The 14590-nt window shown below is 43.8% G+C and overlaps 1 protein-coding gene across 2 annotated transcripts in view; it reads right to left on the bottom strand.

The window, feature by feature from the left end:
* The window catches only part of HPSE (heparanase), a 33005-nt gene extending 22097 nt beyond the window's left edge, over positions 1 to 10908 (bottom strand). For both annotated transcript variants that reach the window (XM_029235179.1, XM_029235180.1), the window contains exon 1: positions 10591 to 10908. In XM_029235179.1, coding sequence (XP_029091012.1) covers positions 10591 to 10814 — 224 coding nt within the window. In that variant the 5' untranslated portion in view covers positions 10815 to 10908. The remainder of the gene's footprint in view (positions 1 to 10590) is intronic.
* Between the last annotated feature and the right edge of the window lie 3682 nt (positions 10909 to 14590).

Below are 14590 nucleotides of genomic sequence, written 5' to 3'. Positions count from 1 at the left end.
GTCAAATGACTTAGAACGATGTAAGATTCTAATTCCTACCCACCTAGGACACTTCCAATTCAAGCAATTCTAAATACGTATGTCATCAAGCCCAAAATGCTCCTGATAGGTGCCTATTATGCACTGAGAATGGTACAGAATGCTATAGAATGGAATTAGAATGATTTATAATTCCTTCTCTCAGAGAGATGAAGATGTCATGAATATTTAAGTGAACAAAACTAAAAAAACAGAAGACCCAGGTAACAGGGACACTTGCCATGTATTTCTGAAGCCTCACATATGTGATCCTGGCTTCAGTGCTCTCTGGAAAGCTCTTAAAACACATGGAACCAATGCTGTGTGTTCTCAAAATGGCCCAGTTAATTAGTTTACATTTGGGTTTATTTCAAATTGGAAAATCATGCCAGGAGGACTATCTAATTGACAGTATTTCTTGACATCTTAGGAACTGAAGACAGGACCTAAAATTTAAAATTTCAATGCATGCTCCTGCTTTAACTATATATAGTGCTATGTAAAATTTCTGTAAGATTTCTTTATTTTTGCTTAGGAAGGAGAAATTAAAAGGTGGAAATTGACCAAAGGATAAGTGTCTTGCGTTAAAAGCTTCAGCGATTCCTCCTCACCATTTTTTTTGTTTGTAACATGAAAGCATTTACAGTACTACCTAGGCACTTTTGCCTTCATGAACCTCTTCCACCATAAAAAAATTTTTTTAATTATATTTTGTGATGATATTCATGGAAAGACAAATATGTTAACATTATATATTAAAACATTTTCGAGGGCCCCTGAACCTATTGTGGGTCCTGGCATGAGGAGACGTAGCACAAAGTGAGACTTCAGGGATGTTATCAACATGGAATTGACTGAAATACCTGACAGCACCAAAGAACTCTGGGAAGGATGGCATCTGCCAGGAAATCCTCAGAACCTCTTGAAGATAAATGGGAATGTTCGCTTGTACTGAGTAAGGATTCAGAAGAAAGCCATTTCCACTATGCTATGAACCCAAATAATACTAAACTGTAGGGACTTCCCTGGTGGTTCAGTGGTTAAGATTCCAATGCAGGGGGCACGGGTTCAATCCCTGGTGGGGGCACTAAGATCCCATATGCCTCAAGGCATGGCCAAAAGAATAAATAAATAAACCGTAGGAAGGGGGAATAGCACATTATTGTTTAATGGGTACAGAGTTTCAGTTTGGGAAGATGAAAAAGTTCTAAGATGGCTGGTGGTGATGGCTGCACAACAATGTGAACACACTTAATGCCAGGGAACTCTGCACTTTAAATAACCACAACTTTTACTATTAAAGGAACAACCTGTAGACATAGTGTGATTTCAACAATGAAAATAATATATATATAGAAGGAGATAACAGGAGTCATAATTATGTGGTGAAATGGATGGTAGACTCTTTCTTATTGCTTTTATGTATTTTTCACATTTTCTATAAACACATAATTTTATTTATTTTTTTCTTTTTTTGTGGTACGCGGGCCTCTCACTGTTGTGGCCTCTCGTGTTGCGGAGCACAGGCTCCAGACGCGCAGGCTCAGCGGCCATGGCTCACGGGCCCAGCCGCTCCAGGGCATGTGGGATCTTCCCGGACCGGGGCACGAACCCACATCCCCTGCATCAGCAGGCAGACTCTCAACCACTGCGCCACCAGGGAAGCCCAATAAGCACATAATATTTTAATTCATACAAGGTGACTCTGTGTGTGTGTGTGTTTCTGTCTTTTTAAGAATAGGTGAAAAAAACAAGAGTTACTTAAAGGAGACATAGTCATCCATTAATTTATTCAATAAGTATTCATTGTAGGCACACTCTGTGTCAGGCATTATGTTAGTTGCTGGGGCTACAATGGCAAAAAAGCCACAGGCAGCTGCTGTTCTCATATAATTTATAGTCCAGTGATATATATATATATATATATATATATATATATATATATATGAACAAGTAAATAGGCAATTCCAAAACAATGCTATCAGAACATACAAAGGGGATCTTAACCCAGACTTTGTCCTAGAGGTAGGAGGTGGTTAGAGGTTTTCCAGGGGCAAGCGTCTTCACTGTTAGATGTTCAAAAGGAAAAAATTTTATCCAGATCGAAGATAGTGAGGTGGGATTGAAGAAAGTGTTCCAGGTGTAGGGAAAAGTCTGTGCAAACAACAGAGGTAGAAGAAGGGAATATGGCACCACCGAAGAGCTGACAGGTGTGGCGAGAGCCTAGAGATTGGGGACAGTAAGGTGCTGGGAGAAGATAGACTGGAGAGGCAAGCAGGACCATATCATGAAGGGCTTGTAAGCCACCACGTCCAGGAGTTCCAATTTTATATCAAGGCAGTGGGGAGCCATGGAAGGGTTTAAAGCAGTGGAGTGCCCGCACCAGACTTTTATTTTAGAAAAGAATCTCAGGCTTCAGTGTAAATAACTGAATAGAAGGACCAAGACTGTGGTCACATTAATGTAGACAGAAAGTGATGGGCTGAGGTAAGGTAAAAACAGTGGGGATGAAGAGAGGGATAAATTCAAGATACATGTGGAGACAGAAATACTAGATTTGGTGTTTAACTGGATGTTGGAGAAGAGTCCAAGATCACCCCTGGGAAGCATCTGGAAGATGGTAATATCATTTGCTGAGATGAAGAATAGGTGATAGACTAGAGATAGGGAGGAAGATGGGGGCAGGGCACAGTGCTGTAGAATTTGAGATGCCAGTAAAAGCCAAAAAACATTGCCATTAGGCCCTTGGCCATGTGTGCCTGGAGCTCAGAAGACACATAAAGGCAAGGTGTAGAATGGAGAGTCCTCAGTCTAGAAGTCAGTGACTAGTGAATCCCTAGCCCACAGGTGCAGAGATGTGGCCCTAAAACTGATACAAGGAACTTTCTCAGAGTCACTCTGGGCTGGCCCTGTTCCACTGCTTTTGTCCAGGCACCGATTCTGGTCCTCGATTTTGATTTTGATTGTGTTTGATGATAGAGGAAGCTCATTTAGATTTGTGTAACTGGTATCTGTAAGTAATTGAGACAGGAGAGACTGGTGCTGTCTGGGAAAGGAAGGGTAAGTGAGCAGCAGGAAGAAGCTGTGGTATCACAAGATGTGCGGCTGTGCACGACCTTGCTCAGATGCCTGAGGATCAGAGCCTGATTCCCAGAAGGCATGACTGTACCACCTCGGGTCACTCTCGACCACATTACCCTGCCTTTATGTTCTTCACAGCGTTCACCACTCTCTGAAATTAGCTTCCTTTTTTGTTGATTTGGTTTACTATCTATCCCCACCCCTGAGCTAAGCTCTGTGAAAGCAGGGACTCTGTATGGCTCATCAGAATCTCCTCAGCACCTAGATAAGTACCTGGCCCACAGCTGGTGCTTAATAAATATTCGTCAAGTGAATGAACAGTTAAGTCCAGCCTGATGAAAGGGCAAGTGGGTCCAGATAAAGACTGTTTTCTGAACAAAATTAAAACCCAGTGCTACGGCTCCTGCCAAGTAAAGGAAATCACATGTTTCGAAGTATTGGTATGAAGGACTTTTTTGTCTCCTTTGTAATGGAATATTTTCTTGTTTTGAGATACAATTTTGATGTCCTCTGACAAAAACCAGATTTAAAACAGCTGCAAACTTTTCATAAAAACAAAATTGATCAAAGGTACAGTATTTCTATCATATACAGTAAAAAGAAAGGGGGGAAAAATCCACCGGCATCAGCACTGCCACCACAACGACGTGGAAATAACAAAAGAACACGTAAAAGCAGCTGCAGATATTCCATTTCTGGAACAGTTTGTTAGGGGAAAGAAACGTCTGCAGGTATTTTTATTTTACCTTAAGTGTAAAAATAAGTTGCTTATCTCTGACACAAAAGCAGAGATGAGTTGGAGCCACCCTGCACTGACTCGTACCAGCTTGTGAGAGCCAACTGTTTCGTTCTGAGAACCAGCTGTTAAACTGTTGGCAGTTTGAAGTCAGCCATGGTGGGGATATTTATACTACAGAAATCAGAAAAAAAACCATAAATCAGTCTCCTCTCCTCCCAGAGAGCCAGTCGTGAAACATTTTCTGGCACACCACTGCATGAACAGTAATTCAAGCCACGGAAGTGGGTGAAACCACTCAGGAGATTATGTGAAGTAGAAAAGAAGGCCTAGGTCAGAAGTCTGAGGAACATCAACACTGAAGATAAGCTAGAAGAAGAGGTGGAGAAGAACTGTTAGAGAGATGGGGGAAATCCCCAGAAATGGAAGTGACACAGGGATGAGTGTTTCCATTGTCAACCTTGTCAAATGCTTCTGGGAGACTGTATTGGTTTGCTAGGGCTGTAGTAACAAAGTACCACAAACTGAGTGGCTTAAACAGTGGAAATTTATTGTCTTATAGTTCTGGAGGCTAGAAGTCTGAAATCAAGGTGTTGGCAAGGCCATACTCCCTCTGCAGGTGCTGGGGGAAGATCTGCTCCAGGCCTTTTTCCCAACTTTGGGTAGTTCCTTGTAGCAGTATAACTCCAATCTGCACAGGGTGTTCTCTGTGTATGTCTGTCTCCAAATTTCCCCTTTTTATAAGCTCATCAGTCATATAGGATTGGGGCCCGCTCCATTCCATTCTGACCAATTCTTAACTAGTTATGTCTGTAATGACACTATTTCCAAATAAGGTCACAGACTGAGGTACCAGGGGTTAGGACTTCAGCATATGAATTTGGAGGGGACACCCAGACATTCAACCCATAATAGAGACAAATAAGATAAGGATTGAAAGGTAGTCATTGGATTTCACAATAAACGGTCACTGATGATGTGGGAGAGATTGATTTTATGACACGATGATGGGGACATCATGAGGGTGGACCAAGGAAGGCATGGTTAGTAAGAAAGGCTGCAAAGGGGAGGAGAAAGAGGGTGGTGAATGCAGAGACACACGTGCTGGGAGGTATTTGAGATGGGAAAGACTTGAGGATGTTTCTATGCTGAGAAGAAGGATCCAACAAAAAGGGAGAGGTTAAAGATACTGGAGAGAGAAGAATCTCTCTAGATGATTGCTAGAGCAAAGTCCTTGGGGAGGGGACAGGATCCACAGCAGACCTAGAAGAACTGGGTTGAGAAGAGAGAAAGGAAAAAAGCTAGAGGTAGCCATGCTGTCTGCAGGTTCGACTGCCGAAAGAAAAGGAAGTTCCTATCTAGTGACTTCATTTTCTTTGGGAAAGAGAAATGCGGTCATAGACTACGAGTGATGAAGTGGAAGTGGGATCAGAGTTTTGAAGGAAGTGGAGAATGAGAGAGGCCAGAAAAGGAGTGTTAAGGAGTAGCATTAAAGGCCAAGTAAGTCTGGAGGCCAGGAATTTACAGCACGACATCAATCCATGTCACTGGGAGATTCCCCTCTGCCCCCAAGAGTGTAACAGCCCTGCTACGCAGGGTGGCCACTAAGACTGGAAACAGAGGCAAATACCTATAAGTGGCTTATTAATATGCATGACAGTACATGATTAGATAATATTTTCCATTTCCAGACTTTATGGCCACCTTATAGATTCCAAAGAGGGAAAATATAGTTAGACTAAGCTAGGTTTGGGTTTTAGCAAGAAGAAAAATGGGGCAGGAGTTTGGGGAATATTATCATAAAAATGATTCATGTGATAAATCAAGAAGCCCAAATCAGATATGAAAGAAGTAAAAGCAAGAGGCTATTCAGTGGAGGTACTTAAAAAATAGTTGTGGTGGGATCCACAAAGTAAAAAAAAGCTAAGAGGGTAAGGAGTACAGTCCAAGAATTGGAGATTTTAAGATTTCAGATGTTGAAAGGTTCTTGGTGATGGAAAGAGTCAAGGCATGGCCATGGCATCAGGTGGTTGAAATGGAGTGAAATGGTGTGTTCTAGGAAGCTGCCCGCCGCCCCCAGAAAAGTGCCCTGTTTTTTGCATTTGCCAATTTCCATGGTGTAAATATTCCCATCAAGGCTGATTTCAAGATAATGGTGTTGATGTCACTGAATGTGGAGTTGGGAAGAAATGCACACATTTCACCAGCTGGTGGAAACTGGCTCCAGTAAAACACTGAGTGAAGATTATTAGAAAATGTGGGTGTGAGGAAACTGAGAGACAGTATTCAAGTGCACTTGAATTCATCTAGGATGATGGTGGGACGTGGGAGTGCAGAGGAAACTGTGAGATCGATGTGGATCTTCAGTCAATAATGAGGAGTGAATAAGAGGGGAGCAGAGTTCGGTCTCAAGGAGCATAGGAGGAGAGCCGGACGTGGAGATAGCAAACCTCACCCTGGATCAGGACAGTCATCTCTAGCAGGCATCAAGTTATCCAAACTGAGTGTTTTACACACTTTGCATAGATTATTTCACTTAATGCCCAAACAACCCAAAGAGGTAGGTGTCATTATTACCCTCATTTTAGAGACAAGGAACCTGAACAAAAGCAGGCTAGGTAATTTGCCCAAGGTAACAAGCCAATGGGGATTTGAACCACAGCAATCTGGAGTTCAAACCAGTGGGCAATTATCTAGAAGCTACACTGGGGAATGGGGGAGGGCTGCAGTGTGGGAGAATGCACAGCTTCTACTCCAAAGGGCTACTTCAGAGAAGTAGTTGCGTCTACTTCTCCACTTGTGTCTTCAAAAGAAGAGCCAAGTTTTAGCTAGGGCAAAGAGGAGGCCGGAATATTCTCCAGGGAAAATGGAGCAGGGTTACCATTGCAAAGGGCTCTAGGCTGCACAATGAAAGACTTTGTGGAGGAAGGAAACAGTGAGCGCTGCTCAACCAGGGGGAAGTGCAGAGTCTCAGGGGTCAGAAACTATGAGCCTATGGCTTGTTGATTGTTCTCAGTTTTCTGTTTCTCTGGCTGTGGTTCTTTCTCTCAGCAACAGGCACAAAGAGGGCCTGAGGTTATTTCCAACATTGCTTATCAAAACATGCATTTGACATTGATAATAAGTGCTTTTCTAATATGGAAAGCAACTTTGTCCATGAAGATGCAGGAATCTGATTATTGAAAGTTATTAATAATAAATATTTATCAAATTGGCAAGAAGGGATGAACTTTGCTGAAATAAAATAGGCAAATCCTTATGAAATGCAAGTACAGCTGCATTATCACTGCAATCGCTGTGTAGCATCACCGTTTTTGCTCTGTGATTTCTACCACTGACTCGGCGCTCTAATTTTTACCTTGAGTTAGTGAACTGTGCTTGTATTGAAATGTGGCTGCACTGCCAAGGCAGTAACCACATGCAGCTTGAAATGTGGCTAGTCTGAACTGAGATGTGCTGGGAATATAAAACATACACCAGACTTTGAAGACTTGGTTTGAAAAAGAATGTAAAATATCTGATTAATATTTTGTGTTGATTACATGTTGAATGATAGTAATTTGGATATTTTGTGTTTAGTAAAATATATTATTAAAATTAATTTTACCTGTTTCTATTTTCCCTTTTTTAATATGGCTACTAGAAAACTTTAAATTACATTATGTGGCTTACTCATGAGGCCCACATTCTATTTCTCTTTAGCCCTCCTGGTCTCTGTCCTCCCATCTTTGAGGGCCAGGGCCCCTTGGGAGCTCTGCATGTAGTTGGGCTTAGGAAGTTTTTGACTGGGTTGATGAGTTACCTCCAGGAAGAGGGCAAACTGAAAAGATGCTCCTTTCTGATTCTAGATTGTTCTACCATTGGCGTTTAAGTTCTGTGTACTCCATGTTCTTTAACTGCAAATGTGGGGGAAAAAAAAAACAAACCCAAAACACATCTGTTTGCCACCATGGGAAACCAGAACCGTGCCATCTGACTGAATTTGCTTAGGCCTCTTTTGAAGTACCGTAGCGATATGGGCCATGATTCTCCTGTTCTCAAGACAGTGCTTCTTTTCATTACATCAGTGCTCTCAATTTATTTCCAGACAATCTTTTTCTACCATTCCTCCTCTGCTGCCTTTAAAAAATATGAACTACTTTATTTTCTTTTTGTGTACTCGTGTGTCTACAATTAGCATCTGGCTTCAAATTCTGTTCCTTCGTGTCATAGTTGGCTGACCATGGGCAAGTTGTTGAATCTCCCTAGGCCTCAATCTCTTCATTTTAAAAATGGGGATGATAATAGTACTGACCTCACAGTTTTGTAGCAAGGACTAAATGAATTAGTGCCTAGGAGGTGCTTAGAACAGGGCCTGGCCTATGACGACGGTTCAATTAGTGCGAGCTATCTTTATAATCCTCCCCTTCTTAGTACTTCAGCTTTCATCTGCTCAGCTCTTGCCAACTTCACCCAAGCAGCTTCACTCTTGAGGAACTGAAATACAACAATGCCCATCTGACTCTCCGCTCCTGTGATAGATGATAAGCCCTGTGTTGTCTTTTGAGATGGAAGCTAAATATCCTGTCTTCTGAGATGGCCAGGTCACTTTGGGTACTGTGTCAGCCATCCTGGGGAGATGGACCCTCAAATCCTAATTCAGAAGCTCCGTCTCAGGTGAGAAGGCGAGGGAGCTCATTCCTCTTTGAGCTGCGGTCCTTAAGGTCTCAGATGAGAACTGTGTGGATGCCTCTGGGGAGTAGGCATGGAAAACAGTTTCTGCTCAGGGAAGGGACCTGGAGGGGTCAGGAGCCAGCCCTGGAGAGAAGCCCATATGAACAGGAATACATTGTGTTTTGTAAACAAACAGTCTTATTAATTGCATGCCATGCTTTTTTGGTTTTGTTATCCTCCAGCCTTTAACAAAAAGGTGGAGACCGGGGGGGAGAAAGAGTGCTATGGGAAATTAAGAGATGTGTTTGAGAAGAATGGAAGTTCTGTGTGTGTTTGGGGATGGGGAGCATTGCTATCAAGTTGGTTAGCTTGCCTGCAGGGTGATCAGGCCTGGACCCCAAAAGTCATACTGTAGGTTTTTTCTTTTGGACTTGTGTCTCCAGGAAGGGATACCCAAACTCTCCTCCTTGGGGAGGGGTAGGGTATATGCTGGCTGCAGCAGCAGAAAAGGGCTTAAGTTCTCACATTTCAATAAATGGTCATTTACTTAATCTTTCTGTTTGCAGTAAGGCACCTCACACCCTCTCTTCCCCTATCACCACCACCACCCACCCCCATCCCAAGCTAGGCCTGGGGTCCTCAGATATGGAGCCCTCTAGTTCAGTGTTTCACCAGAATAATCTTTCTGTCTCTCAGCCAGCTTCTGCCTGATATCAGCTCACTTTCCATAAGGGAAAGGGGAAAAAGTGGGAACTCCTTTCCACCAGGAAATTCTTCCTTTCTTGCCACATGGGGAAAGATAGAGGTTAACTACCATTGAAAGAAATGCACAGAGAACTGATGAATTGTTGGCAAATACTCACCAATTTCCAGGAAGAAGCAATTAACAAATTTTGAGCACTGTCAAACACTAAGTGCTTATTTATTATCTCATCCAATGCTCATAGCAATTCTACAGGAAGGTTTTAGAAGTTCCATTCTACAGTTGAAGAAATCGAGGCTTGGAGCTGCCAAGCAACCTGTAAAAACCAAGCCACCGGTTTGGACAGAGCTGGGAACCAAGGCTGGTCTCACTGCCAATCTCGCAACCTTAGACTACCTGCTTTTATTTGCAAAGTATGTGACTGAAATTAGCAATAGCAGCTGAAGGTGTGGGCACAGAAAGCCCAGCCTGTAGGTATTTGGCAATGGCAGGATTCGAGTTGTTTGCACTGGTTGAGGTATGGTCATCTCTGGAGGCTCTCATGACCTAGATGAGTGGCCTAGATGACCTGGGTCTGTCCCTGCGGCGCCCTATCTTGGAATCAGCCTGCACTCATGGGCAGGGGCCAGTGAACCTGCACTAGGCTCAGTCTTTCTCAAGTGAGAAAAAAAATTACAGCTAGTAAAGCAGTGCCACATCTTGCAGTCTCATCTTGGAGAGAGAGCTTTTTATTAAGGCTCTGTAAGTCACTGAAATAGTCTTCCAGGTCTCACTGATGTGATATTAAAAATTTTTTAAAAGAGCGTAGTATGGGAAATCTGTGTACCTTGTGCTCAATTTTGCTGTGAACGTAAAACTGTGTACCTTGTGCTCAATTTTGCTGTGAACGTAAAACTGCTCTTTAAAAGTCTTATTATAGAATAAGTAAGCTTATTCTCCTTTGTGGCCTTTTCCTTCCCCCACCCCTCCCCCAAGGAAAAAGTTGTTTTTTTCCTTTAACCTTACTAACAGAGTTTAAGAGACTGAAGCCTGCCGCACAGTGTTACTTGTCCTACAAGGTGCAGCAAATTCAAATGCTCAAAGCCCTCCAGGTGCACTTGCCGGGCCCCCTTCTTCCGGCGAGTTTCTGGGGCAGATGGGAAGTTTCTTTCCTCAATTTCCCCTAATGCCTGGCCTTTAGTTGGCACTCAGGCAACACTTGCTGAATGAATGAAGGCGGAAAAGAAGGGTTTGGGGGACCTGCAGGGGGTGGGCTGGGGAGAAAAAGAGAGAGAGAGAGAGAGAGAGAGAGAGAGAGAGGTGAGAAGGTCCCGGAGTATAGAAAAGAGAGCAGCCGGCAGGGCGGGTGTGATGTCAGCAGGGCAGGAGAGAGGACAAGGGCCCGCAGGCCCGCACTTACCCCAGGAAGGTGAGGAACCGCGGGTCCGTGGCCAGATTGGCGTCGATGGTGAAGGACAGGAACGCAGGACTCACCAGATGCACTGGCCGCTCGGTGGAGAAAACCAGCACCACGACGTCCTCAGCTGGCGCGAGTTCCGTCAGGGCGCCCGGGGAGCAGGGACACAGCGGCCCCAGGAGCAGCAGCAGCCGCAGCGGCAGCCCGGGCTTCCAGCTCAGCAGCATCTCGGGCTCACCTGGCGGCCCCACCCGCCAGGGGTGCGCAGCGACCGTCGAGACCCGGCGTACTTCCTCCTGCCGGCCACAGCGTCCTTCTCTCCTTTCCGCCGCCCTCTCACTCCTCACCCCTCCCACTGCTCCCTCTCCACCCGCCCCGCCTCCCCGCTCGCTCCCACCTCCTTGCGCGCTTTCCCCTCGGCGGTGGTCGCGTCCACTTAAGAAACCACCCACACCTATTTGAGGACGTGGCTAGGATCCAAGCGCCCGGGAGGCCTGGGGAGGGAGCTCCCGGGGAGGAGCGCTGGGCATCCCGGATCGGCTTCCTGAAGCACAATGTCCGGTGAGCGCTGGTGAGAACGCCAGTGGTGCCCTCTTCCAGGTCCTCGCCTGTGGCGCCTGGTCTTCTGACCTCAACTAAAGCCTCCAGTGAGCATTTATCGCTTCCCTTCTCATCTGGCTTCTGAACACTTGCCTATCCCTTGAGCTTGCCAAAATCTGATTAACTATGTGTCCTCTGGCGGGACTGCTGTTTCCCAGGCATCTTACTTTTGCCAGGAAAAAAACCTGAGCATTGGCTAACATACACCTAGAAAGAGATTAACTCCAAATATTTCTTATCAATTTCTCATGAAAACATTATTTAGCAGAGCCTTAAAGTTTTAGGTGTCCCAATATCTGAAACTCGGGACATACAGCCTCCATACAAGTGTGGGGTAACGACTGTCCCTTGAATTTGGGGACTTTGCCAAGTTTCCCCTCCATACATTTACCTTTAGCTGTTGGCCAAACTTTTCTTCAGTTTCCCTTTGATGCCTACATTGGTATGTAATTACACCAAGCGCCATGCACTTCGGGCTTACTACATGCCTGATACCGCAGGAGGTGCTTTACCTTGTATTCTCTTTCACTCCCACAGCACTGACAAGTGGGCATTATCCTCATTTTACAGGTGAGGACCCAAGCTCTGAGACATTAACATGTCCAAGGGTCAGAATTGGGATGGGAATGCATTTACACAACCCGGAGCAGATGGCAGTCTGTCTCAGCTGAAACGTAACTTCCTCAAAGACGCTTCGCCTGAATCTCCAGACAGCTGAATTCCTCCCATGACTCACTCTTACAACATCCTGAACTTGCTAGAACTTACCACATTTGTTAGTATTGTATTGTTCCACGTTGGCCTCACCTCCTGGATTATAAACTCTGTGAAAGCAAAGATGGGGTCTGTCTTGTCTACTGCATTCATCGAAGCTCACAGCACCGTGCTTGGCACTTAGTAGGCATCCAGTCAATATTGAGTAAGCAAATGACACCAAAACCCTTAGATTTTTCTGCTTAGATTGTACCACCAATAAAGTAATAAATAAAAATGGATTGTTTTGAAATTTATGTCTAATTTTCATAGATCTGTCTATTCTTAAGCAATTTAAAAGATTTTTCCCCATGCTGCATGGCTCGTGTGATCTTAGGTCCCCCAAAGTCCCCCAAAGTCCCTGACTAGAGATCAAACCCGGGTCCCGGCAGTGAAAGTGCTGAGTCCTAACCACTGCAGAATTCCAGAGAATTCCCATTAAAAGTTAAATGTATAGTTAATTGAGGAAGGTTACAGTTTGGAGATTTTGTGTGTATGTATCCATTACTTAGCAACTGTGCAATCTGAATCAGGTTTCTATCCTACAATTACACATAAGAAAAAAATTCATATATAAACACCAAGCTACCAGGGGATCATATGGCCACAGACATGAAGATGGAAAAGCAGATGCCTGGGCTCCTTTTCTGCCTTTGTTCATACAACCTACCCCACTCCACCCATGCCCCTGTTGTCATGGGGTAAATCACACCAATTTCTTTGGAATATTTGGACGATTTTGAAAACTGATCATGGCAAGTTTTCTAAATAGTAAATCCTTGTGACATGGTGAGATGTGGGTCAGTGCGGTCCACATGTGAGTTACTAATATGGAAACTGGGAAAACATAAATGAGGAAGTGAAGAAAAGCGACTTGCATAAATGATGGCTGAGATCAGATGAGTTCCCAGCTCCTGGATCTAAGCTGGTTTGATTCACTGTGCCAGATAAGAATATACAGGCACATAGAAGGGAGGCTATGTGGTAATATTAAAAGAACTTGTCATTTCAGAGAGACTTTATAATTAGATACCTTATATTTTTATGGCAAGTCCAGCTTACACACATCCTAGCTAGAGCCCTTTTACATGCATCTTAGGCCTGCAGCTTGAAAGGGTGTGGAAGCTTGGGCCAGTTTTTCAACTTCCCAGAGCCTCAGCTTCCTCATTTGGAAACTGGGTGTAATAATACATATATCACAGTGCTTCTTTTAAGACTCATTTAACCTAATATATGTAACACATCTAGCTCCATATGCAGTATGAAGTACGTGTTCAACAAATGAGTTATTATTATTACTCATTTAATCTTCATAATAATCTTGTAAAGTAGATTTGGACCCAACTTTCTGATTCTAGGTCCAGAGGTTTTCCACTATTATCTCCCAGATTTAGTGACTCACAAATTATGTGACAATAATGATTTAGAAGTAAAAACCTTTAAATGAACTATGACCAGTGCATGCAAATCATTTAATAATTATGATGTAACATCATTTCCATGTGGCCTTGGATTGACTTTCAGTAGTGGCATTGGACTAAAAGCCTAAAAGGGACCCACAGAAAGTTTACCAGGTCAACGACTACAAACACTTGTAAGACAACAGCTGACTGCAGGGTGTCTTCAGAAAATAATAATCTTTTCACTTGTCTGTCTAGAAAATTAAGATTTTCCTAATGTAGAAATCCCTTAGTGATGGCAATCTCTCAGGCATTTGTGGCTCCCTTCAGACTGTGTAAATAGTACACAGATAATATGTTGTTTTCATTTATTGGGTTAAGACTTACTAAAGTTTTACTTTTAATTTTTCGACGATCAAACTATACTCTAAAACAAGGGGAAACTAAAAGCAAATATATGCTAGAGACTGGAAAGAAGGAAGTTAACATGCACTGAGCATATGTTACTCTTCAAGGTGATTTCACATATTTGTTTATTCATCTAATCATTCAAAAATGTATTGGGTGCCTATCATGTGTCAAGCAGTGGGCTGGGCAGCAGGAAGTAGCAAGCAGGAGGGGTCCCTGCACTCTGCAGCTCTCAGTCTCCCTGGGGAGGCAGATGGTATTAAAACATAAAAATCGCACAGAAGTGAAATTGCAAGTGTGACAGATGTTTCAAAGATGATCATGGTGGTTTACATGCGTTATGTTGGAAGATTTGAATTTGTGTGGGTGGGAGAGTTCCAATGGAGATAAAACAAGTCGAGAGCTGAAAGATGAGTAAACAACTTGGCAAAGTTGGGGGCTGGGAAGCATTCAAGGCCAAGGGGATGGCATGTGCAAGGGTGAGGGAGCCAGGAAGGAAGAGGTTAAGAGAAATCTAGGGGAGCTGGACAGAGAGAGTGAGGGGACTGGCATTGCAGGGTCTTGCAATATCCTTGCAGTGATGGGGTTGAAGCTCTGGAAGGGCTTCAAGCTTTCAGCAGGCAGAGAGGGGATGTGATATGATCAGATTTATATTTCATTTTATTTTTTTATTAAAAAACTTTTTTGGCTACGTTGGGTCTTCGTTGCTGCGTGCGGGCTTTCTCTAGTTGTGGCGAGTGGGGGCCACTCTTCGTTGTGGTGTGCAGGCTTCTCATTGCGGTAGTTTCTCTTGTTGTGGAGCACGGGCTCTAGGCGCGCGGGTTCAGTAGTTGTGGCTCGCG

Source organism: Monodon monoceros, unplaced genomic scaffold (assembly GCF_005190385.1).
Source record: "Monodon monoceros isolate NGI ecotype Baffin Bay Population unplaced genomic scaffold, NGI_Narwhal_1 Super_Scaffold_20, whole genome shotgun sequence".
NCBI classification, from domain to species: Eukaryota; Metazoa; Chordata; class Mammalia; order Artiodactyla; family Monodontidae; genus Monodon; species Monodon monoceros.
The sequence above is the reverse complement of the archived record's forward strand: the minus strand, read 5'-3'. Positions and strand labels throughout refer to the sequence as shown.